The sequence below is a fragment of the Salvelinus fontinalis genome, chromosome 22 (assembly GCF_029448725.1).
Source record: "Salvelinus fontinalis isolate EN_2023a chromosome 22, ASM2944872v1, whole genome shotgun sequence".
Classification (NCBI taxonomy): domain Eukaryota; kingdom Metazoa; phylum Chordata; class Actinopteri; order Salmoniformes; family Salmonidae; genus Salvelinus; species Salvelinus fontinalis.
In genome coordinates, this window is record NC_074686.1 from 8,640,567 (window position 1) to 8,666,937 (window position 26,371).

At 44.0% G+C, this 26,371-nt stretch overlaps 1 protein-coding gene across 1 annotated transcript in view; it reads left to right on the forward strand.

Moving 5' to 3' along the window:
- Positions 1-957: 957 nt before the first annotated feature.
- The window catches only part of LOC129819702 (chloride channel protein 1-like), a 34,217-nt gene continuing 8,803 nt past the window's right edge, over positions 958-26,371 (forward strand). Inside the window, exons 1-11 of the mRNA XM_055876205.1 lie at positions 958-1,112; positions 16,787-17,093; positions 17,776-17,907; positions 20,453-20,581; positions 20,911-21,044; positions 21,156-21,233; positions 21,496-21,574; positions 21,853-21,978; positions 22,254-22,338; positions 23,239-23,340; positions 25,298-25,382. Coding sequence (XP_055732180.1) covers positions 1,062-1,112; positions 16,787-17,093; positions 17,776-17,907; positions 20,453-20,581; positions 20,911-21,044; positions 21,156-21,233; positions 21,496-21,574; positions 21,853-21,978; positions 22,254-22,338; positions 23,239-23,340; positions 25,298-25,382 — 1,308 coding nt within the window. The 5' untranslated portion in view covers positions 958-1,061. The remainder of the gene's footprint in view (positions 1,113-16,786; positions 17,094-17,775; positions 17,908-20,452; positions 20,582-20,910; positions 21,045-21,155; positions 21,234-21,495; positions 21,575-21,852; positions 21,979-22,253; positions 22,339-23,238; positions 23,341-25,297; positions 25,383-26,371) is intronic.

Sequence of the window (26,371 nt, forward strand, 5' to 3'; positions counted from 1 at the left end):
TGCCCACCCCAACTCACGCCCTGACCAACTAAACACATACAAAAACAACAGAAAACAAGTCAGGAACGTGACATGGTTGCTAAAACTCTAATTTCAGTTTGACAAAACAAGATGGTACAATGATTCTCTACTGTACACTATCTAAACCGCTCAGAAATATACTTTCCATAACCAAAAATAGTGTTGTTTCAGCTGTTTGAAGCTGGTGTACAAAACCGCCAGAAAAAGACTCAAAAACAAAACTTAAGAACGGGAAGCATAGAAATAGCACACATAGAACATATCTACTGCTTCTTAGACTTGCTTTCAAGTAGAATGATGGATCTATAACTCACATTTCTCTGTGAATTTGGATCGGGTCGCCCAAAAAGTTACATATTGCCACGTTAAACTTCTTGGAGATATATTTTTCAGAGTTACGGATGTTTTTCTATTTGACAGGCACTGCATATCAACATCTGTTTTCTCAATTCTCATCTGCTCTCTATATAGTGTACTGTTCAATACTGTACAGTAGAGTTGCTGGCCCAGACAGTAGCAGTTGCTGAACCTTGCTGAACCCTCCAAACCCACGAAGCCAAAAGAACAGTCTGTGCCATAGCTATGGCCTCATCATATTGCAGTGCCAACTCCAATGAGGAACATCGCTCACAACAATGAACCTCTCTCTTTCCCCTTCTGTCTTTCCCATTTTACCTGCTGTACCTCTATTCTAATTAACAGGTGCTCAAAGTCTTAGGGGGTTGCCCCAGGCAACAGGGTGGGTACGCCATTAGCCTAGATCTAATGATAGAGGGAGAGAGCGGGATAGAGAGAGGGGAGGTTAGGGATGTGTGAGGTATCTGTTAGTTTACACGCACTGCTTACCGGGACAGAGGTGGGCAATCCGAGTGGTGGGGAGATCTGCTGCAAGGGCTCGCTTACACTGTGTGAGAGCGTGAGAGTTTTTCTCTGTGTGTGTGTGTCTCTGGTGTGTGTGTGCCTGCGCACACTCGCGGGCGCAGAGCTGGAAATGCTGAGACAGACAGCTGGTTTATTTTTGGGTCAGTGACAGTGTGTCAATGGCCGCAGATGCGTCGGAAAGGAAGGCTCTGAGATACCAACAGACCCTGGTCAGTTCTTTCTCCCACGCTCTCTTCCGCTCTCTTTCTGTCTCTCTCTCTCACTACCTATCTCCTCTTATCTTTTTCCATTTGCTCTCATATTGCGTTACGCAGCAGCAGGCTGTCTCTATCTCTGACATTAATCTTGCACAATCTCTTGCATGACATAACGGGTCGTCTCTGCTCTTTACGGTCTGTGCACAGGGAGCATGGGGGCACACACACTGTCTGGTAACAGTGGTCCCGGAGACCTCTTAGCAGGTCCGTGACTGTGGCAACAGGTGTCTGTGTGTCTGAGGACCCCACACCTTCAGTCTCCGTCAGGGTCTTAACTCTGTCTGGCTCTTTCGCTCTCTCGCTTTCTCAGCCACCTGTTCATTATCCTCTCCACCTTTTAATTCCTTTCATTTATTACCAACAAACATAATGCATTTTTACGTAGAAATAGATGGCTGTTCAACGACCTCCTTGGTATTGTACGGTGGTAAGTGCCTCTCCATGCTCTCAGATAGACCTGGGAGGAATGTGTTTGCATGTAAGTGGGATTTCATCCATGGAGATAAATCTAGGTTTACAGCAGTGTGGTGTGGGAAGGGGGTAACCCGATCGTGCATGTGGAATATATTTGTTAATCTCCGCTCGTCACGTAGTCTAAGATGACCCCGGGGTCCAGAGTGTTCCAAAACATCTGGAGGGACTTAAACCATTAGACTTTCAGTATGTATATATTTTTTTTTGATTCGTAAGAAACACCGGCTGGAAATTGGTGTGGCGTATTGTATTTAACAGGGTAGTTCTATACCGTGGGCCTTTGGCTAAGGTCATAGGCTGTTAGCCTGTGTGTTCACATGCTGGTGGTTGTGTGTGTCTGTGTGCGCACCAGTGTACGCATGTACTGTATGACCTGTGTGTGTTAGTACAGGCCATGTGGACTGTGATAACCGTGTGTTTACACTGTCGCCCGGGGAGCAGGGCTATATTGAGAAGTGTCACTTTTTTTGAGCGGGAGTTTGTTTCTGTTCTCCTTGTCATTGTGCTGTGGAGGATCAAGAAGTGAGATCACAAGGGGGCCTCCCATTCCAATTGAACTAGATGCCATTGCCAGGCACAATAGAGAGTTATGTGGAGAGTTGTTGACAGACATGCGGAGAATGTATGTGGTTAATACTCCGTAAGACTGGATGATATTTTCGAAGACCTTCGTGTGTATTACATTTGACTTTAACTGACATAAGAGCGGTGACACACAACACTGTCCAACCTTCCCCGTCATGTGACCTATTGCTGTAGATGTCATGTGTCTGTAGGACAACTGGACTAGCAGATGGACGGACCTGCATATAGGCAGACGAAAGCAGACTGGTAGGCAGGCAGGCAGACAGCGCAGATTAGCAAAGTAGATGGGTAGATTCGTATTTGTTACTAATACTATTGCTACTACAATTGCTTCTTATATTTGTCTCTTCTGGTGCCATTAGGCTGTCACTTGAGGACATGCAAAATTGTGAATACAGTTAAGGGTATTGTCAGGCCCGACGTGCAGTGGAGGGCCCTGCAACCGCTAACAGTGATTAATCTTAACAGGACCGTTATGTATTTGATCTATCGAAACTATCAGTAACAGCCTGACGCTGTTACAAAAAAACTCACTCATGAAGTCTTCATCTATTCTCATGTTGTTATCTCTGATTTTCATCCACCCTACCTATCTCACAGGTGTGTCCAGGTACTTGTTTTCATTGTGAGAAGTACAAAAAGAGCCGGTATGAGGATTACGAGCAGATACGTTCCTTGAGATTAAATCTGTTTTGCAGTGAGTTGATCAAATCTGACACTGGCGTTTTTGTTGATTTCTCTCTATATACTTTTATAATAAACGCGCTCGCTTTCCACTTGACGAACATGCTCAGGTGTCGCGGTCCGTCCACACGAACCAAACTCCCCTTACAGAAGTCCTTAAGGGTCAGCGGGACGGACAGACAGACAGATAGTGAGAGATCGAGAGAGTAAGAGGTGTGCAGCGGTGAACGTTGGGTCCCACCGGTGCTAAATATAACTCCCAGAGTAGAGTTACACGCGGTGAGAAAGGGGGAGAGAGGGAAAGTGTGTACGAGGTGCATGATGTGTAGAGGCAGAAGAGAGCGAGAGGGGCTTGGAGAGGGGAGGAGAAATCTGGAGAAAGAGGGGGATTACACAGACGGTCAGAGGTAGGGAAAGGCAGAGGATGACTGAAATAGACTAATGGAGGGCAGCAACGTGATGGTATGTGATAAAACGGGTAGATCAGGCGCACGGGTATCGTTTCAAATTTGAATGGGTTGACTGCTCAAAAATGTTGAACGTTTAAATCAACCAGCCCTTTGATAAGGTGTTGATACAGGCACTTTACAAGACTAATCTGACACAATGTATAGGCAAGCAAATTGATGGTGAGGTTAACCATTTTGTAATAATATTACAATGGTTACAAAACCTTTAGCATATAAGCTGTGTAGTATATTAGCGGTAAAATAAGTAAGTAGTATAGTATACTGTGTAGAATAGCCATATGATAGGCATGCATTACATCCATTGACCTGTTAGTTGATATCATGACTGTCCTGAGTGAGATCCAGTTAGATGCTAGTTAAGTAAATGCCTGGTAAATGTTTGAATATTTCTGTGTGTTACTAGACATATATTTGGTGAAGTCTTTAAGATTCCAATTTACATCAGAGATTTGCCTTCCTGTCCCAGTGGTTTGCCAAGATGTTGTGTTGCCAGAGTATATCCTGCATGTGAGAGACAGCCTTGAGTTTGTACAGAAACCACAAGGCAAAAGAGAAAGGAGCGGGTCTTGCAGTACGCCTCTCCTCATCACGAATCTGTAGGGGGAGAATTTCCTCAAATTCCCCCCCAGATAAAAAAAAAAAATCAAACATACTGTCACGTTCCTGACCTGTTTTCTCTTGTTTTGTATGTGTTTAGTTGGTCAGGGCGTGAGTTGGGGTGGGCATTCTATGTTATGTGTTTCTATGTTTAGGTTCATTGTCAGTTAGCCTGATATGGTTCTCAATCAGTGACAGGTGTTTTACGTTTCCTCTGATTGAGAACCATATTTAGGTAGGTTGTTCACACTGTTTGTTTGTGGGTGGTTGTCTTCCGTGTTTGTGTCTGTGCACCACACGGGACTGTTTCGTTTGTTCGTTCGTTTGTGTAGTCTGTACCTGTTCATGCGTTCTTCGTGTTTATGTAAGTTCTCTAGCTCAGGTCTGTCTACATCGTTTATTTGTTTTGTAGTTTGTTGAAGTATCTTCGTGTTTCGTTTTTACTTTAATAAATATCATTATGTCATATAACAACGCTACGCTTTGGTCCAATCCCTACTCCTCCTCTTCGGACGAAGAGGAGGAGGACAACTGTTACACATACAGTATGGAATTCCTTAGAATAAAAACAAATGTTTATATAAAACATTATTAGACATCATTTTTTTCCTCTCCAGTATTAACATGATTATCTTTTGAGTATGGTGTGTCAAGGATTTCCCTCTCAATTGCAGGCTGGTGTTTCAGCTAACGCCACCTTGCACTAGTTGCCAGGGGCGAGTTGGAGGGAGGTTTCTTCTTCCTTGGTATATTAGAACTAGTTACATAACAAGCCTTTACTGCTGCACTACAGGGGACTGAAAGTATTTCTGACTATTTCCTTTTGTCTATTCCATTTGCACAACAGCATGTGAAATTTATTGTCAATCAGTGTTGCTTCCTAAGTGGACAGTTTGATTTCACAGAAGTGTGATTGACTTGGAGTTACATTGTGTTGTTTAAGTGTTCCCTTTATTTTTTTTGAGCAGTGTACATACCTACCTACATGTTATGGAAAATTTGTTATTTTGGTATTTCTCCAGTAGATTTCCTGAAGGAGACTCTACTTCTATGTCAAAAATAATAAAAAAACACTATAGTAATGTCTGCAAAATCACTACAGTAAATACTACAGTAACAAAAACACTACAATAAATACTGCAGTATAGTATTGCCAGCAAAAACACTACAGTAAATACTACAGTAAATATTACCGTTCTTTTACTACAGTATTAATACTAAAGTTAACTGTAAATACGACAGTAAAGTCAGCAAAAACACTACAGTAAATATGAGTGTTTTTACCATATTATAAACTGGGTGATTCGAGCCCTGAATGCTGATTGGCTGAAAGCCGGGATATATCAGACTGTATACCACAGTAATGAAAAAACATTATTTTTTACTGTTCTAATTACATTGGTAACCAGTTTTTAACAGCAATAAGGCACCTCGGGGGTTTGTGGTATATTGGCCATATACCACACCCCTTTGTGCCGTATTGCTTCAGTATACTATAGTATTTTTTTATGTGGGTGTTGATTAAAGAAAATCCCCACATATTCTGTCTGGCTCAATGTACACTGAATAAAAATATAAACGTCTTGGTTTCATAAGCTGAAATACAAGATTCCCCAAATTTTCCATTGACACTAAAAGCTTATCGCTCTTCAATTTGGTGCACAAATTTAATTACATCTCTTAGTCAGCATTTCTTCTTTACCCCTTTGCCAAGATAATCCATCCACCTGACAGGTGTGGCATATCAAGAAGCTGATTTAAAAAGCATGATCATTACCACAGGTGCAACTTGTGTTGGGGACAATAAAGGCCACCCTAAAATGTGCAGTTTTGTCAGACAACACAATGCTACAGATGTCTCAAGTTCTGAGCGAGCGTGCAATTGGCATGCTGACTGCAGGAATGTTCACCAGAGCTGTTGTCAGAAAATGTAATGTTAATTTCTCTACCATAAGCAGCCTGGTTTGCTGATGTCAACCTTGTGAACAGAATGCCCCATGGTGGCTGTGGGGTTATGGTATGGGCAGGCATAAGCTACAGACAACAAATACATTTGCATTTTATCTATGGCAATTTGAATGCACAGAGATACCGTGACAAGATCCTGAGTCCCATTTTCGGGCCTTTCATTTTTATTTATTTTTTAAGTATTTGTGACCAACAGATGCATATCTGTATTCCAAGTCATGTGAAATCCATAGATTAGGGCCTAATAAATGTATTTCAGTTGACTGATTTCCTTATATGAACTGTAACTCAGTAAAATCTTTAAAATTGTTGATTGTTGCATTTATATTTTTGTTCAGTGTATATAATAGTGCCTATTTTCCTCAACATGTTGGTAACCATTAAGAGGTTTGTTGGACACTGAGAGCTGATACAGGTATGATACTTATTGTCAATGTATCCCATGGTAAGCCGAGCTGTGACATGTCTGGTCCAATGGAAGTCATGGCGTGTGTGCAGCTCATGTATATGTTGGTGATTTTACTCTGTATACATATCAATGTGTATGACTGACGTACAGTACTCTTTCTAGGACCCACAAAGACAGACTTGTACATGCACACTAAATTACGAGGTGTTGAAAGGTTATTGAAAGGCAGCCCAAAGTGTAAATGGGGCGCCAGGTAGCCTCGTGGTTAGGTTGCTGGATCGAATCCCCGAGCTGACAAAGTAAAAATCTGTCGTTCTGCCCCTGAGTTAACCCACTGTTCCCCGGGCGCCTGAAGAGGTAGATGTCGATTTAAGGCAGCCCCCCGCACCTCTCATTCAGAGGGGTTGGGTTAAATGCGGAAGACACATTTCCGTTGAAGGTATTCAGTTGTACAACTGACGAGGTATCCCCCTTTCCCTAAATGCTAGGCCTGAATGATTCCTAGTGTGGTATTGTTGACTAGAGGTTAACTGCACTGTGCAGATGTTGTTTGTATCTGAGCACTTGTACTATACAGTATACTTCCGACTTCAACTGTATATCAGAAGGTTTTCAGACTTCCCTCAACAGGTTGTTGGTTTCCCACAAAAGCTTTTGTTTCACAAATTCAATTATGTCTGGTGTATGACGTCAGTATCTAAATTATGTGATAAAGATCCGTTTACCACTTGATCAAAATTTTCATTAAACAATAAAGGTACAGTGTCCGTATATACAGTTGAAGGCGGAAGTTTACATACACCTTAGCCAACTACATTTAAACTCAGTTTTTCACAATTCCTGACATTTAATCCGAGTAAAAATTCCCTGTCTTAGGTCAGTTAGGATCACCACTTTCTTTTAAGAATGTGAAATGTCAGAATAGTAGAGAGAATGATTTATTTCAGCATTTCTTTCTTTCATCACATTCCCAGTGGGTCAGAAGTTTACATACACTCAATTAGTATATGGTAGCATTGCCTTTAAATTGTTTAACTTGGGTCAAACGTTTCGGGTAGCATTCCAAAAGCTTCCCACAATAAGTTGGGTAAATTATGGCGCATTCCTCCTGACAGAGCTGGTGTAACTGAGTCAGGTTAGTAGGCCTCCTTGCTCGCACAGGCTTTTTCAGTTCTGCCCACAAATTTTCTATGGGTTTGAGGTCAGGGCTTTGTGATGGCCACTCCAATACCTTGACTTTGTTGTCCTTAAGCCATTTTGCCACAACTTTGGGAGTATGCTTGGTGTCATTGTCCATTTTGAAGACCCATTTGCAACCAAGCTTTAACTTCCTGATTGATGTCTTGAGATGTTGCTTCAATATATCCACATAATTTTACTTCCTCATGATTCCATCTATTTTGTGAAGTGCACCAGTCCCTCCTGCAGCAATGCACCCCCACAACATGATACTGCCACCCCCACGCTTCACGGTTGGGATGGTGTTCTTCGGCTTGCAAGCTTCCCCCTTTTTCCTCCAAACATGATGATGGTCATTATGGCCTAACAGTTCTGTTTTTGTTTCATCAGACCAGAGGACATTTCTCCAAAAAGTACAATCTTTGTCCCCATGTGCAGTTGCAAACCGTAGTCTGGCTTTTTTATGGCGGTTTTGGAGCAGTGGCTTCTTCCTTGCTGAGTGGCCTTTCAGGTTATGTCGATATAGGACTCGTTTTACTGTGGATATAGATACTTCGTACATGTTTCCTGCAACATGGTCACAAGGTCCTTTGCTGTTCTTCATGGATTGATTTGCAATTTTCGCACCAAAGTACGTTCCTCTAGGAGACGGAGCGCGTCTCCTTCCTGAGCGGTATGACGGCTGCGTAGTCCCATGGTGTTTATACTTGCGTACTATTGTTTGTACAGATGAACGTGGTACCTTCAGGCGTTTGGAAATTGCTCCCAAGGATGAACCAGACTTGTGGAGGTCCACAATTTCTTTTCTGAGGCTGATATCTTTGTATTTTTCCATGATGTCAAGCAAAGAGGCGCTGAGTTTGAAGGTAGGCCTTGAAATACATCCACAGGTACAGCTCCAATTGACTCAAATGATGTCAATTAGCCTAATTTTCTGGAATTTTCCAAGCTGTTTAAAGGCACAGTCAACTTAGTGTATGTAAACTTCTGACCCACTGCAATTGTGATATAGTGAATTATAAGTGAAATAAACAACTGTTTGCAAACAATTGTTGGAAAAATGACTTGTCATGCACAAAGTAGATGTCCTAACCGACTTGACAAAACTATAGTTTGTTAACAAGAAATTTGTGGAGTGGTTGAAAAACGAGTTTTAATGACTCCAACCTAAGTGTATGTAAACTTCAGACTTCAACTGTATATGAATGTATGGGTTCTACTCCATATTGCATATTGTCCCAAGCAGCCCATTGACATTGATGTGCGTTTGATTTCAGGAGGATGTTTTGTGTTCATATGCCCATCTACTGTGTAATAGGCCTTTTCTAAATTGGCCAAAAGTCCATCCTCCACCCTCTCTCTGTCCTCACTCCTCCGTGACCCAGAAACCTAGTGGTCAGGTGGTCGAGAAGATGTCAATTTGTTAGTAGGCAAACAGAAGAGTGTCCTCCCCTCCGCGACAGCCACCTTAATCGAGGATAGTCGTGTTTCCTACCGGAGTCCTTGAAAGAGTTTTGTAATCTGCCACACGTCGTTTTATCTATAAAATGTCTTGGACAACTAACTTAATTTGTTTTTATCACTTTAAACATTTATTTTGGGATCCACCCCTGTAAATGTAATTTGCTTGGCAGCGCGAACGGAGAAGGAGAGTCTCATTTCATACAAGCGCATTTTCGTCCACGTTCCCTCTCCTCGATTAGTTTTGACCTTTTATCAAATAGAGGAGAGAAAGGATGGAGGAGAGAGGACGCAGAGGTTGAGCAAATCCAATTGAGAAAAGGCCATAGTATGGAGTTGCAATGTAGGCCTTCACTTTGCGTGCAGCAGGTATAAGAATAGATAAAATAAAATAATTAGTGTTTTTTACATGGAAGCCCACATTAACTATACAGTATTATGACATTATTCACGTGTCAAACTTCATTAAGTTATTCCATCATTATGTACATAGACAAAGGTTCATCTATTTAAATGGGTTTGAAGACCATTGAACTGTTCATGTGGAAAAGATTGGAGTGGAGAACATATTCCTTACAAGATGGTCTGCCATTTTGATTGTGTTTTTATCATAGTAATTAGTAGACTTAATTGACCGTTTATGCAAGTAATTTGAATATGTCGTCTTCCATTTAGAATTGGAATGGAATATTTGCCACCTCTCCAGTTTGATAGTGAAATGTGTCGATCATGATTTACAAAGCGTGTGAAATACTTACCCACAACCAACTGCTGGTCTTGTCTGATAGAGGATCACATACCTTGGGTCTTGGCTTGATCTTTGGTTGGTATAGTAGCTTACCTGCCCCCCCCCCCCCACCCTCATAAGAAATGCATGTAATAGAATGTATCTTTGAGTGATAGCTATGTATTGTAACTACAAAATGATAAAAGCCAAGTAATGTAGTATTAGATTTACTAGATAACAGGAAATGATTTTAGTGTGTGTTTCTGAAAGTATGTCTGTGTTTCTATGCGTGTGTCTGCATGTCTGTGTGGGAGAGCTGCTGGCTGGAGTTATCTCTTTACCATATGTCTGGATGCTGTCCAGCTGTAATTCATCCAAATGTAGACACATGCTTCCGCTCAGTGAGATTTTAAGGTCAACATGTTGAGGAGTTTTGTCTTTCTGTATGCCCCCCCCCCCCCCCCCCGTCTGCCGTAATACAATGAGCTCAAAAAGTATTGGGACAGTGACACACGTTTGTTGGTTCTGTACTCCAGCACTTTGGATTAATGTGGATGCTACCATTGTGTTGTGCTTAGTAGAACATTTATGGTAATTAATGCATAGTGTCATTTTGGAGTCACTTTTATTGTAAATAAGAATAAAATATGTTTCTAAACACTTCTACTGTAATGTGGATGCATGATTACGGATAATTCTGAATAAATCGCATTATTTACCATTAATTTCTACTGGGCAAAAATGATCTGAAACACAACCAAAACAAACAGCAAATGCATCCAAGTTTGTAGAGTCACAAGCTTGATGTAATCATTGTGTGCTAGGAATATGGGACCAAATACTAAACTTTTGAATACTGTAATATACACTGAGTATACCAAACATTAGGAACACCTTCCTAAAATTGAGTTGCACCCCTCCCGCCCGAGCACTTTAACCAAAGTTCTGGAGTACAGAGCCAAAACAATAAAACATTTGTCACTGTAGTTTTGGAGCTTACTGTACATTATGACAATTCTCCCACAATCTGGAACAATCAATATACACTACCGTTCAAAAGCTTGGGGTCACTTAGAAATGTCCTTGTTTTTGAAAGAAAAGCACTTTTTTGTCCAATGAAATAACATCAAATTGGTCAGAAATACAGTGTAGACATTGCTAATGTTGTAAATGACTATTGTAGCTGGAAATGGCAGATTTTTTATGGAATATCTACATAGGCGTACAGAGCCCCATTATCAGCAACCATCACTCCTGTGTTCCAATGGCACGTTGTGTTAGCTAATCCAAGTTTATCATTTTAAAAGGCTAATTGATCATTAGAAAACCCTTTTGCAATTATGGTAGCACAGCTGAAAACTGTTGTCCTGATTTAAAGAAGCAATTAAACTGGCCTTCTTTAGACTAGTTGAGTATCTGGAGCATCAGCATTTGTGGGTTTGATTACAGGCTCAAAATAGCCAGAAACAAAGACCTTTCTTCTGAAACTCGTCAGTCTATTCTTGTTCTGAGAAATTAATGTCACAGCTTTGGTCGTAATGGACCAAAGCGCAGCGTGGTAAGTGTTCATGATTTTTATTAGATCACAAAACACTCGAACAAAATAAACGAGGGAAAACCGAAACAGTTCTGTAAGGAGCATAAACTATACAGAAAACAACTACCCACAACTAAGGTGGCAAAACAGGCTGCCTAAGTATGATTCCCAATCAGAGACAACGATAGACAGCTGTCCCTGATTGAGAACCATACCCGGCCAAAACATAGAAACAGAAAACATAGAAATAAAGAAACTAGAATGCCCAGCCTAGTCACACCCTGGCCAGACCAAAATAGAGAATAAAAGCCTCTCTATGACCAAGGCGTGACAATTAAGGCTATTCCATGTGAGAAATTGCCAAGAAACTGAAGATCTCGTACAACGCTATGTACTACTCCCATTACAGAACAGCGCAAACTGGCCCTAACCAGAATAGAAAGAGGAGTGGGTGGCCCCGGTACATAACTGAGCAAGAGGACAAGCACATTAGAGTGTCTAGTTTGAGAAACAGATGCCTCACAAGTCCTCAACTGGCAGCTTCTGTAACGGTCCTGACCTGTTTTATGTTGTTTTTTTGTATGTGTTTAGGTCAGGGCATGTGTTTTGGGTGGGCAGTCTATGTTATCTGTTTCTATGTTGGTTTTGGTTGCCTGGTATGGCTCTTAATTAGCGGCAGGTGTTTTGCGTTCTCCTCTAATTAAGAGTCATATTTAGGTAGGGTGTTCTCACTGTTTGTTTGTGGGTGATTGTCTCCTGTGTCGTCGTATGTATGTACCATACGGGACTGTTTGGCTGTTCGTTTATTTTGATGTCGTCTGTTTCCTGTCCGTGAGTTTACGTTTAGTTATGTAAGTTTATGTTCAGGTTTCGTCAACGTCGTTTTCTTGTTTTGTATTTTTGAAAGTGTTTTGTTTTTTCGTGTTGCCATCATAGTTTTTTTCAAATAAAGAGATGGCCTATTTCCCTACTGCTGCATTTTGGTCTGATGATCCTTCTCTCCTCTCCTCGTCCGAGGATGAGGAGAGAGACAGCCCTTACAGAATCACCCACCAAATTAGGACCAAGCGGCAAGGGAAAGCTCGACAGGGCAACAAGGACTCCTGGACTTGGGACGAAATATTGGACGGGAGAGGTCCATGGGCACAGCCGGGAGAATATCGCTGTCCGAAAGCTGAGCTGGAGGCACTGAGGAGAGTAGAGGCTACCGGAGAGAGGAACCGGAGTTATGAGGGAACGCGTCTGGCACGGAAGCCCAAAAAGCCCGTAAGTAACACCCAAAAATTTCTTGGGGGGGGGGGGGCTAAGAGGTGGTGGGCCAAGGGCAGGTAGGAGACCTGCGCCCACTTCCCAGGCTTACCGTGGAGAGCGGGAGTACGGGCAGGCGCCGTGTTACGCAGTAGAGCGCACGGTGTCTCCTGTACGAGTGCATAGCCCAGTGCGGGTTATTCCACCTCCCCGCACTGGCAGGGCTAGATGGGGTATTGAGCCAGGTGTCATGAGGCCGGCTCAACGCGTCTGGTCTCCAGTGCGTCTCCTCGGGCCGGCATACATGGCACCTGCCTTACGCATGGTTTCCCCGGTTCGCCTACATAGGCCGGTGCGGGTTATTCCACCTCCCCGCACTGGTCGGGTGACCGGGAGCATTCAACCAGGTAGGGTTGGGCAGGCTCAATGCTCAAGAGTGCCAGTACGCCTCCACGGTCCGGTATTTCCGGCGCCACCTCCCCGCCCCAGCCTAGTACCTACAGTGCCTATACTACGCACTAGGCTACCAGTGCGTCTCCTGAGCCCAGTTCCTCCTCCACGCACTCTCTCTGTAGTGCGTGTATCCAGTTCGGTGCCTCCAGTTCCGGCACCACGCACAAAGCCTCCTGTGCGGCTCCAGAGCCCTGTACACACTGTATCTTCTCCCCCTACTAATCCTGATGTGCTTGTCCTCAGCCCGGTGTCACCAGTGCCGGTACCTCGCATCAGTTATAGAGTGGGCTTTGAGAGTACAGTGTGCCCTGTCCCTGCTCTCCGCACTAGTAGGAAGGTGCTTATCCTTAGCCCGGTGCCTCCAGTTCCGGCACCACGCACCAGGTCTACAGTGCGCCGTATCCGGCCAGAGCCATCCGTCTCCCCAGCGCCATCTGAGCCATCCGTCTCCCCAGCGCCATCTGAGCCATCCGTCTGCAATGAGCCTGCAAAGCCGCCCGTCTGCCATGAGCCTGCTAAGCCGCCCGTCTGCCATGAGCCTACAGAGCCGTCCGCCAGACTAGAGCCGCACGCCAGACAGGAGCCGCTAGAGCCGCCCGCCAGACAGGATCTGCCAGAGCCGCCAACCAGACAGGATCTGCCAGAGCCGCCAACCAGACAGGATCTGCCAGAGCCGCCAACCAGACAGGATCTGCCAGAGCCGCCAACCAGACAGGATCTGCCAGAGCCGCCAACCAGACAGGATCTGCCAGAGCCGCCAACCAGACAGGATCTGCCAGAGCCGCCAACCAGACAGGATCTGCCAGAGCCGCCAGCGAGCCATGAGCAGCCAGAGCCGTCAGCCAGCCATGAGCGTCGAGAGCCGTCAGCCAGCCATGAGCGTCGAGAGCCGTCAGCCAGCCATGAGCGTCGAGAGCCGTCAGCCAGCCATGAGCGTCGAGAGCCGTCAGCCAGCCATGAGCGTCGAGAGCCGTCAGCCAGCCATGAGCGTCGAGAGCCGTCAGCCAGCCATGAGCGTCGAGAGCCGTCAGCCAGCCATGAGCGTCGAGAGCCGTCAGCCAGCCATGAGCGTCGAGAGCCGTCAGCCAGCCATGAGCGTCGAGAGCCGTCAGCCAGCCATGAGCGTCGAGAGCCGTCAGCCAGCCATGAGCGTCGAGAGCCGTCAGCCAGCCATGAGCGTCGAGAGCCGTCAGCCAGCCATGAGCGTCGAGAGCCGTCAGCCAGCCATGAGCGTCGAGAGCCGTCAGCCAGCCATGAGCGTCGAGAGCCGTCAGCCAGCCATGAGCGTCGAGAGCCGTCAGCCAGCCATGAGCGTCGAGAGCCGTCAGCCAGCCATGAGCGTCGAGAGCCGTCAGCCAGCCATGAGCGTCGAGAGCCGTCAGCCAGCCATGAGCGTCGAGAGCCGTCAGCCAGCCATGAGCGTCGAGAGCCGTCAGCCAGCCATGAGCGTCGAGAGCCGTCAGCCAGCCATGAGCGTCGAGAGCCGTCAGCCAGCCATGAGCGTCGAGAGCCGTCAGCCAGCCATGAGCGTCGAGAGCCGTCAGCCAGCCATGAGCGTCGAGAGCCGTCAGCCTGCCATGAGCGTCGAGAGCCGTCAGCCAGCCATGAGCGTCGAGAGCCGTTCAGTCAGGATCTGCCTGAGTATATCAGCCGGGACCTGCCCCTTGTCCCGGTGTTGCCCCTTGTCCCGGTGCTGCCCCTTGTCCCGGTGCTGCCCCTTATCCCGGTGCTGCCCCTTGTCCCGGTGCTGCCCCTTGTCCCGGTGCTGCCCCTTGTCCCGGTGCTGCCCCTTGTCCCGGTGCTGCCCCTTGTCCCGGTGCTGCCCCTTGTTCCGGTGCTGCCCCTTGTTCCGGTGCTGCCCCTTGTTCCGGTGCTGCCCCTTGTCCCGGTGCTGCCCCTTGTCCCGGTGCCTTGTCCCGGTGCTGCCCCTTGTCCCGGTGCTGCCCCTTGTCCCGGTGCTGCCCCTTGTCCCGGTGCTGCCCCTTGTCCCGGTGCTGCCCCTTGTCCCGGTGCTGCCCCTTGTCCCGGTGCTGCCCCTTGTCCCGGTGCTGCCCCTTGTCCCGGTGCTGCCCCTTGTCCCGGTGCTGCCCCTTGTCCCGGTGCTGCCCCTTGTCCCGGTGCTGCCCCTTGTCCCGGTGCTGCCCCTTGTCCCGGTGCTGCCCCTTGTCCCGGTGCTGCCCCTTGTCCCGGTGCTGCCCCTTGTCCTGGTGCTGCCCCTTGTCCCGGTGCTGCCCCTTGTCCCGGTGCTGCCCCTTGTCCCGGTGCTGCCCCTTCTCCCGGTGCTGGCCATTCATTTAGGGGATGTTAGTTTTAGGGTGGTCATTGGGAGGGGAAGACAGAAGCGGGGAGTGACTGTGGTGGTGTGGGGACAGCGTCCAGAGCCGGAGCCACCACCGTGGTCAACTGCCCACCCAGACCCTCCCCTGGACTTTGTGCTGGTGCGCCCGGTGTTCGCACCTTGAGGGGGGGGTTCTGTAACGGTCCTGACCTGTTTTATGTTGTTTTTTGTATGTGTTTAGGTCAGGGCATGTGTTTTGGGTGGGCAGTCTATGTTATCTGTTTCTATGTTGGTTTTGGTTGCCTGGTATGGCTCTTAATTAGAGGCAGGTGTTTTGCGTTCTCCTCTAATTAAGAGTCATATTTAGGTAGGGTGTTCTCACTGTTTGTTTGTGGGTGATTGTCTCCTGTGTCGTCGTATGTATGTACCATACGGGACTGTTTGGCTGTTCGTTTATTTTGATGTCGTCTGTTTCCTGTCCGTGAGTTTACGTTTAGTTATGTAAGTTTATGTTCAGGTTTCGTCAACGTCGTTTTCTTGTTTTGTATTTTTGAAAGTGTTTTGTTTTTTCGTGTTGCCATCATAGGCCATCTCTTTATTTGAAAAAAACTATTTCCCTACTGCTGCATTTTGGTCTGATGATCCTTCTCTCCTCTCCTCGTCCGAGGATGAGGAGAGAGACAGCCCTTACAGCTTCATTAAATAGTACCCGCAAAACACCAGTCTCAACGTCAACTGTGAAGAAACGCCTCCGGGATGCTGGCCTTCTAGGAAGAGTTGCAAAGAAAAAGCCATATCTCAGACTGGCCAATAAAAATAAAATAATAAGATGGGCAAAAGAACAGACACTGGACAGAGGAACTCTGCCTTGAAGGCCCTGTATCCTGGAGTCGCCTCTTCACTGTTGATGTTGAGACTGGTGTATTGCAGGTAATATTTAATGAAGCTGCCAGTTGAGGATTTGAGGCGTCTGTTTCTCAAGCTAGACACACTAATGTACTTGTCCTCTTAACTAAACTTGGATTAGTTTACACAACGTGCCATTGGAACACAAGAGTGATGGTTGCTGATAATGGGCCTCTGGACGCCTATGTAGATATACCATTAAAAATCTGCCGTTTCCAGCTACCCTAGTCATTTACAACATTAATAATGTCTACACTGTATTTTTGATCAATTTGATATTTTAATGGACAAAAAAAATAGCTTTTCTTTCAAAAACTTTTGAACGGTAGTGTCTGTATATTGCTTTTACATTCTTCTATGATAGATGAATGTTCCCTTAACGTAAGTTTCTTATTTTTATATGTAAACATATATGAACTGTTACGTGCAGATATACTGTATGTATAATAATAGTATATACTACATGATGTATTTTCTTTAAAATATACACATTCGGTGTGAAATTAAAATATCTTAAACTATTCTTATTTTCCTAAAATTACATTTTTGCCCCTCTAACCTTACCTGAACTACATTTTCAGCGGGTCTTCATTGTCCTTTGCTCATGAACATATGGGTAATGTAGTCTCTCTTCCTCCTGTCACTTTCAGCTGTATGGGGAATACAGCGAGCACCCGAGTGGGTCTGGCCGCCGGAGAGAGGCCACCCGACTGCTAACAGAGAGACAATGGAAGAAACACGACCACCATCAACATGGTCACCATCTGCAGCATCGCCATGGCCACCATCACCACAGCCACCACCATGGCCACCCCCACAGTCACACACATGGACACGGGCACCACAGCAGGCACAGGGGTCGGCATCACTCGGATGAGGCAGGACCTGCACATATGGCTACAGAGCAAGGCAACCCTTTGTCTATAAAGAAACGCCGCTCCTACTCAAAGTGCAGAGGTGAGGAGTCCATGCTCCGTAAAGTCTGTGGTGGTTAATTTCTTTACTATCAAATGAGGAGAGACAAACTTATCACACAAGTCAGTCATACTTGAACTAAATCTTTATTCACTTATTAATAAGGGAACAGGTCAATACAACACACACACATAAAGTGAATCGATTGAGTGCTGTACGATAATGATGTCTGGTCGACGAATCACCCTCAGATGATTAGTTGAGAGCCCCGAGACAAAGGTAAAAAGGTATTTTATAGCCAAGATACACCCCTTTCAGTCTACATCACAAACAACAGATGTATGGAATGGGTCACAAGGTTAAGATTTGTATGAAAGATACTTATAATTCACTGCAGACATTATCTGCTGTAAAAACAGTTATATTTGTGTAGAGTCTGGCCCTGGGGTCATCTCTCCCTGGTATCCATTAGAACAGAAACATTAACTCGTGCTCTGGAATGCGGTATCACCCAAAGGCATCGTAAATCATCCAGAGGCCCATCCTCAGTAGAACACACACAGATGAGCGTTCTAACAACCTCTTATTCTGTTGCATAAAACAACCGTTTGATGCAATAAACGTATTATAACATAATCTTGCAATTTTGCTTTCACAAGTTGCTGGTGATAAATGAACTCGAACAGTGTTAAAGTGAATCATGTCTGTCATGTTGTTTGCTCAGACTGTGTAGCGCGGATACAGAGGTTCCTGGTCACCAAGCTGGGAGAGGACTGGATCTTCCTGGTGCTGCTGGGTGTCTCAATGGCGCTGGTCAGCTGGACCATGGACTACACCAGCGCCAAGAGTCTACAATGTACTACAATACCCACAATGCAACAAATATGCAATACATACTAAACTATCTTGTTTTATGATGACGCAATATGTTTTTATAATACTTGCATTTGAGCCACTGAACCGGCAGATCATACAGTTGCAAGAATGTTTTTACACCATAAATAATGATCTAGACTAGATACCTGGTTGCTTATTGTCGGAGGGTTAGGGTGAGTGGTTATCGAAGTGTTGCAAAATGGTTCCGTGGTAACCTGATATGCAAAAATCATCTTGCAAAACAAACATTACAAAACGCTTGAAATTATGGTTACAGTCCTTACCCATATTAGGGAGTTTAGTGAAGTTGTATGATGGAGTCTCTCCAGGCTCTGTTCTTGCACCGCTACTGAGTCAATTTTCAATGATATCTGGACAACACATCTGTACACTGTAAAAAAAAATATTTGTTGATTCAACTTACAAATGTTTGTCACCAGGCTACTTTAAAATTGCATGTCAAGTCCAGTCCAGATTTTGTGTGGAGTTAAAGTTTTTCTTCAACCTAGTAAAGTTAGTGGAACTGACAAATGTGGATTTAATAGCTTGTTGAATGAACTTCATACTTTTAGTCTTCATACCTTTTTTTTTAGTTGTGCTAACAAAGCTACTAAAGTTGTTTTGACAAATTCCCTAAATCTAGAGGACAAGTATTTGCTAGTCAGAAAAGCTAAACTAATTGTTTTTAACTTACCAAAGTTTGTTACCCGGCTGCCTTAAAATCTTAAATTGTGTTAACTTCCAGTTGAAACAACTACTTTGAAAATTACCCATTTCAGAACTGACTAAGTCTTTGAAATGATATAATATATTTCAGTGGGGAACATTATGCTCCCATCTGTCTCTTGCTCATGTGTGAGCTTTTTCGAAACTGACAGTACACTCAACCAACCAACAGATCACTTTACCTACAAAAGCATTCTCAGTAACAGTAGGCAGGTTTCCATTGACCCAGGTTTATTCGACAAAAGCAATGTCGCAAAAAAAATCGTTGCAACATGTGTAATGGAAACGGCAGATGTAGGAGAAACTTTATTTTTTCGAACTGACAAATGATGATGGAAACTGTGTTTTCTGATTAAATGATGATAAACTAATATTTTTTAAGGTACGTGGGGCACGTGATGTCACCACATAACTATAAAGCGCCACATCACAGTTAATTCTAAATACCTACTGATTGCAAAATCTAATTTTTTCAACTATAAAAATAATGTTTGCAGGACAAGGATTGTCCTGACTTTCATTTGTATAAACCTTGCTGTCTGTCTCTCTTACATTTGCATCGTTGTTTTAATATTCAAATTAAATCTCCAGCTGTCCCATAGTAATGACCGTGTCGGGAGTCGGGACGATACAGAAAGACAGGCAGGTAACGTTTCTCAGCCAGTCGAAAATCATGAATCAGCTTGCGTAATTTTTATGGATATTATACAAAGAAATGTAAATTGAAAAAATATCGAACAAAACGAAGTGCAGGTAGTTTGCAGTCTTTCCAGCTTCAGCTTGAAGTGATTGTGTTAGCTGTGCTGTTTCCTCTGTTGGCTGTAAGTTACTGTCTGACATGACTGTATGTTAGCCTTAGTTCACATGGCTAGCTAGCAAGCTATTTTCTTTCTAAATGTCGACAAAAAAGTCACTGGGCAAGTTAATGGAAACAAAGCTACTGACAGAAACGTTTTTCTTGTTTTCTTTTTACATGAGGTTCTTTATCTACCTACGTTGAATGCACTAACTGATAAATGCGTCCGCTAAATGTCCAAATGTAAATATACAACGCACGGATGCAAAGCGTGCTGGGTATTATTCTAATGAGCCACCCCAAAATAAATATAAGTCATCTGAACTTGACATGTTCAGTCAACACTACTGTTATGTTGCTTCTGTTGATTTGACTTCATGGTTGTGAATTTCTAAGTTGAGTAAAAATACTGTTTTTTGCCAACTCAATTTGATTTAATACGTTTTGAAATGTAAGACATTTTTTGGTCAACCCAACACATTATATAAATGTAGTTTTCTTGGCTAGACAAAACGAGTCATTTTGACTGAATCTCAATATCTTTTTTTTACGGTGTACATTTCAATGAAACATGGTGACGCTCAACAAGTCAGTGCCCCTCTTATAGAATACCACTAATGCCAAGAGAAACGTCTACAAGTGGAAACAGACATGTGTCAGTCCAGATGGATTGACAGTTAATCCTAGAAAACCCCATCTTAAAGTGTATTTTCTTTGTAACTGTCTGTGTCAGTGTCTGCCCTGTCATAACCAACTTCCGTTTCTTCTCTCTTCTCACCTACATTACCTTATCCTCCACCCTCTTCCCTGATCTTCACCCCGTGTTCTGTCTCCCCCCTCATTTCCTCCTCCCTCTTGCTCTTCTCCCCCCCCCCTCTGTTTTTCTCATTTTCTCCAATACCTTCCTGCTTTTTCTCACATTCCTTCTCATGCCTCACTGTCACCCGTCTTCTCAATCCTCCTCTCCCATCCTCCTCTGTCCCTCCCTCTGTCCCCATGTCAGTGTACAAGTGGATTCACTGGGAGCTGAGGGGTAATGTCCTGCTCCAGTACCTGGCTTGGGTCAGCTATCCTATGGTGCTCATCATGTTCGCCTCCTCCTTCTGCCACCTGGTTGCCCCACAAGCCATCGGTGTGTACACGCTCAATGCTTACTGCTTACTTTCCCCATCACCCGCCACCCCTAATGACCTGTTACCCGCAATCTGTTACCCATTGATTTTTCTCCCCTCTCTGCTTGTGTACCTACCTAGCCCTGGCCTGACACACTGATGTCCTCACTATCTATCTAGAGTTATGACCCTTTTATTGTTGTTGAGTCAAATTTTTTAAAAATCCTGTAAAACAGCAATTTTGTCATTCTTTCTCTTCCCTGACCTCTTTTCATCTCACCACCTTGTTTGTTTTTCTGTTTCTCTCTGTGTCTCACGCTCTCTCTGTCTGTGTGTCTTTCTCTTTCAGGCTCTGGTATTCCTGAGCTGAAGACCATTCTCAGAGGCGTAGTGCTGAAGGAGTATCTGACTCTCAAGGCTTTTATTGCCAAGGTCATTGGTCTGACTGCAGGTCTGGGCAGTGGGATGCCAGTGGGGAAAGAGGTGGGTTACACACACTCACCTCTGATTCCCTGATTACAGCTGCCTAAAAAGCCACTACAAGTTTCCTTGTTTCTGACCCCTTTCTATTTGTCCTTCATATTGCTTCCCAAGGGCCCATTTGTTCATATAGCCAGCATCTGTGCTGCCGTGCTGAGCAAGTGTATGATGTTCTTCTCAGGAGTCAATCAGGTAAGCAGTTACTTGACCAGCATTGAGAATAATGAGGACATTACAGTTTTGTCGGATCACTTCGCATTATACTTTTAGGCGTTTTTCATTGACTTTCTCTTTTCCTCCATCTGTACCTTACTGGTATGGGATCCTCTTATCCCTTTCCCTCAATCTGTCTGTCCCTTCCTCTCGCTCTTGGCCTCTCCCCTTCCTCACTCTACCTTACCTCTCTGTCACCCCCCCCCCCCCCCCCCCCCCCTCTCTCTGTGTGTGTCAGTAGAGCCCATACTGCTACACAGACATCCTCACAGTTGGCTGTGCAGTTGGGGTGGGCTGCTGTTTCGGTACCCCTCTTGGAGGTACAACACTACATTCCTTTTCTTTCTCTCAATTCACCTTCCATCCATCTAGTATAAAGCAAGCTACGAAGTCAGCTGAAACAATTGTCACGTTTCTGACAATCAATATAGGCATGGTGCTGAAATAGCCTAAACAAAAATATGGATTTGTGACGGTCATAGCAAGCCTTCAGTGTATAGTAAATATGCAATCTTGACTTTGACTGCATGCCACATTTTGTAATATCATATCTGAATGATATTTTACCAGTCTTTCTTTGATCCTGTTGTTCCACCAGGGGTGCTGTTCAGTATAGAGGTGACGTCCACTTACTTTGCTGTGAGGAACTACTGGAGAGGTTATTTTGCCGCCACCTTCAGTGCCTTCATATTCAGAGTGCTCTCTGTGTTCAACAAAGATGCAGGTGGGTCAATGTACTATGACATCAGTATGGGATGCAAGCTTTTTGGTAAACACATAACACTTTGTGGCGGCTGTCTACAAACATGTTTGGCTCGAGGGAACCCTTTCCCATAGTACCGTATCTGTGAAATGATTTAGGCCTATTCCGGTATGATAATGAAAACAGAAATTCTGCTAGGTGTTGCCTTCTGGTTTCTTCTATGTTGTATAGTAGGCATGTATACATTCTAACACTCTCTCTATCTCCCTCTTCCCCTGTCTTTTTGTCCACCACAGTCACCATCACTGCTCTCTTCCGCACCAAGTTCCGCATGGATTTCCCCTTTGACCTCCAGGAGCTGCCAGCGTTTGCCATCATCGGGTGAGAGAAAGGGTCGAGAGGGGGCCCCAGGAGCGTGGTGAGGGCACGGTGACCACACTGTGTGTAGTTCTTTGTCACAACCCAACATGAATGCATAATCTCAGTCTATGTGCCATGAATCTCTTATGTTGGTAGTTATTACAAGAACGGAGATGCTGTGAATGGTTTTGCTTGCTGGTGTGCTTGCTTCAGCTTCCTAGACTACAGAGCTAGAAATAGATATACTATAGGCTAGATCAACACTAACTAAATTAATAGCTGAAGCAAGCACATATACACTGAGTGTACAAAACATTATGAACACCTGCTCATTCCATGACATAGACTGACCAGGTGAATCCAGGTGAACGCTATGATCCCTTATTGATGTCACCTGTTAAGTTCACTTCAATCAGTGTTGATAAAGGGGAGGAGACAGGTTAAAGAAGGATTTTTAAGCCTTGAGACAATTGAGACATGGATTGTGTATGAGTGTCATTCAGAGGGTAAATGGGCAAGACAAAAGATTGAAGTGCCTTTGAACGGGGTGTGGTAGTAGGTGCCAGGCGCACCGGTTTATGTCAAGAACCGCAACTCTGCTGGGTTTTTCACACTCAACAGTTTACCATGTGTATCAAGAATGGTCCACCACCGAAAGGACATCCAGCCAACTTGACACAACTGTGGGAAGCATGGGCCAGCATCACTGTGGAACGCTTTTGACACCTTGTAGAGTCCATTCCCCAATGAATTTAGGCTGTTCTGAGGGCAAAAAGGGTGAGGGGTGTTCAATTAAATATCAGAAAGATGCTCTTAATGTTTTGTACACTCGGTGTATATTCTTCAGAAAATGTACCTTTTTTGTTCTTATTTGGACCTTGAGAGTGAGTGAGGTAAAGGTCCTGGTGGTTGTCTCTTCAGGATCTCCTGTGGGTTCCTGGGGGCCTTCTTCGTCTGGCTGAACCGCCAGGTGGTGCTGTTCATGAGGAAACCCAATGCCATGACACGCTTCCTCACCAGACAGTGAGTTACAGGGATTGGGGAGGTATTTTGATGAGACACTTGAGAAAAATGCACACCTGAATTGGAGAGGATCAGAGGGACTTAGATGGGAATAGAAATAGAATAGAATCATTCATTGTCCTCCTCCAAATAAATGATTGTTGCTGACTGGTAGATTTTACAAAAACCAACAGAAAATCAAACCATCACCCAGACATTGATTGATCCATCTATAAGCAATCTGTGGTCCCTGAGAAATAAATTAGTTACACACACTCGCTCTAATACAAATTAATGTTTTAGCAGCAACCAGTGCAGCTGCTTTTGTCAGAGCTGCACATATTTACACTGTAGATTATGGACGGGAACACTGGAATTAGACCAGCAGAGAGCAGGACGGGGTAATTATATTGTCAGCTTTGAAAGTGTTCAATTGGTGCTTGTTCTTAGGCCTGTCCTACAGGGAGACAGAGGGGGGTTATCTTGTAGGAGGAGAAGCAGGGCGTTTTTGAGGGTATTGTGGCATAGAGTGCAGTTATATTGAAAAGGTTATACTGTGCATTCAGAAAGTATTCACACTGACTTTTTCCACATTTTGTTGTGTTACAAAGTGGGCTAAAAATCGATTTGTCATTTTTTTGTCAACGATCTACACAAAATACTCTGTCAAATTGGAAGTTTTTTTTTTTTTTGTGGGGGGGGGGGATAAAACACTAATATATTTTGATTAGATAAGTATACAACCCCCTGGTGTAATATGTGAGAATCACCTTTGGCAGCGATTACAGCTCTTTGTCTCTTTCTGGGTAAGTCTGTAAGAGCTTTGCGCACCTGGATTGTACAATATTTGCCCATTATTCTTCAAGCTCTGTCAAGTTGTTTGTTAATTATTGCTTGACAGACATTTTCAAGTCTTGCCATAGATTTTCAAAGCGATTTAAGTCTAAACTGTGAATAGGCTACTTAGGAACATTCAATGTCGTCTTGGTAAGTATTTGTCCTGCTCTGTGTTCAGACTGGAATGCAGTCTGAACCAGGTTTTCCTCTAGGACTTTGCCTGTGCTTAGCTCTAGTCCTTTTCTTTTTATCCTAAAAAACTCTGTTGCCGATGACAAGCATACCCATAACTTGATGCAGCCAACACCATGCTTGAAAATATGAAGAGTGGTGTTGTGTTGGATTTGCCCCAAACATAATGCTTTGTATTCAGAACAAAAAGTTAATTTCTTTACCACATTTTTTGCAGTATTACTTTAGTGCCTTATTGCAAACAGGATGTACTGTATGTTCTGGAATATTTTTAATTCTGTACAGGCTTCCTTATTTTCACTTTGTCATTTAGGTTAGTATTGTGGAGTAACTACAATGCTGTTGATCCATCCTCAGTTTTCTCCAATCACAACCATCTAACTCTGTAACTGGTTTAAAATCACCATTGGCCTCATGGGGAAATCCCTGAACTGTTTCCTTCCTACCCGTCAACTGAGTTAGGGAGGACGGCTGTATCTTTGTAGTGATTCCAAAGTGAGATGAATAACTTCACCATGCTCAAAGGGATATTCAATATCTGACTTGTTAAAAACATTTTTACTCCTGAAGTTATTTAGGCTTCTGTAACAAAGGGGATGAATACTTATTGACTCAAGACATTTCAGCTTTTTATTTTGTATTAATTTGTAAACATTTCTCAAAACATAATTTGTAGATCAGTGACAATCTAAATGTAATACATTTTAAATTCAGGCTGTAACACAATGAAATGTGGAAAAAGTCAAGCAGACAATTTTATCCAAACCGATTTACAGTCACGCGTGCATACATTTTAGGTACGGGTGGTCCCGGAAATCAAACCCACTATCCTGGCGTTGCAGGCGCCCTCTACCAACTGAGCTACTAAGAACCACAGGGATATAGGGTTGTAACGTAGAGTTGAAAGTAGAAAGAGAATGGCTGTTTTTAATCCTTATTCTTTCACCAGCCGACTGATTTTCCCCGGTGTTGTGACCTTAGTGATAGCCACCTTGACCTTTCCCCCTGGATTTGGACAGTTCATGGCTGGAGAGGTCAGATTTCAAAACCCATTTTGTTTGCCCATTTTGTTGTTGTTGTTTGTCACTATGTTAAAATGACTATACTCTGTAGAAGACCCGGTTTATCGGGACCTGAAAACACGTCGGTAGCACTTTATACCACTTTCATGAATAAGCATACATTATTATAAAGTGTTACAAATATTGTTATGCTTGGCTAAAATGCGACTTATCTACTATTCTCAATCGTGAAACAGGTAACTGGAGAGACACACTCACAGGATCGTCTAAAGAGTACAACTATTTACCAAAATGTGTGAATTGTTAGCTCTCCACGTAATTTCAACCCAAAACTTCTAAGTGGTAACGTTGAATCAACGTTAAACTCATTGGATTTGAATACAGTCATCAACGTTTTTAGTTTACGTTTTTAGTTTACATTTTTTTAGCCAAAATCCAATCACATGGTGTCATTTTCTTTTCTCACGTTGAATTCAAGTTAGTTGACAACTCAACCAGATGTAAATCGAAGCTAGACGTTGCCCTGACATCTGTGCCTAGTGGGCTGGCTGCCAGTACCAGTATGTTTCTGCGCTCATGAGAATTCCACAAGGAGTTGGCACCCAGGCTAACCCTGGACTGGGTAGAATCTAAATGTTTAATATTAGCTAGATATTAATTGAAGAAGCCTCTTTGCCCAGCTATGTAGAAATAGCCCCAGGTTAATCATGTGTTTTGAGACCCCTTTAAAATAGCCTCCTTAGTTAGTGCGAATGAGGTGTGTTTTTAAATCACCTGTTGTGTGGTGACATCTTCACCCTCAAGCTACAATGTTTAGCACCTTTTTAAGATCTGACTCGTGCCCCGTTTCTACGGTGCTAAAATGCAGAGGTATTTCTGAAACCAACCATTCTGCTCACAGTACAGTATTGGCATTTATTTCAAAAACCTCTCTTTTAGCAATATCTTGAATAGGCCTATGGGTTGACATATGTGATGCACACAAAACAATCTTCATCTGC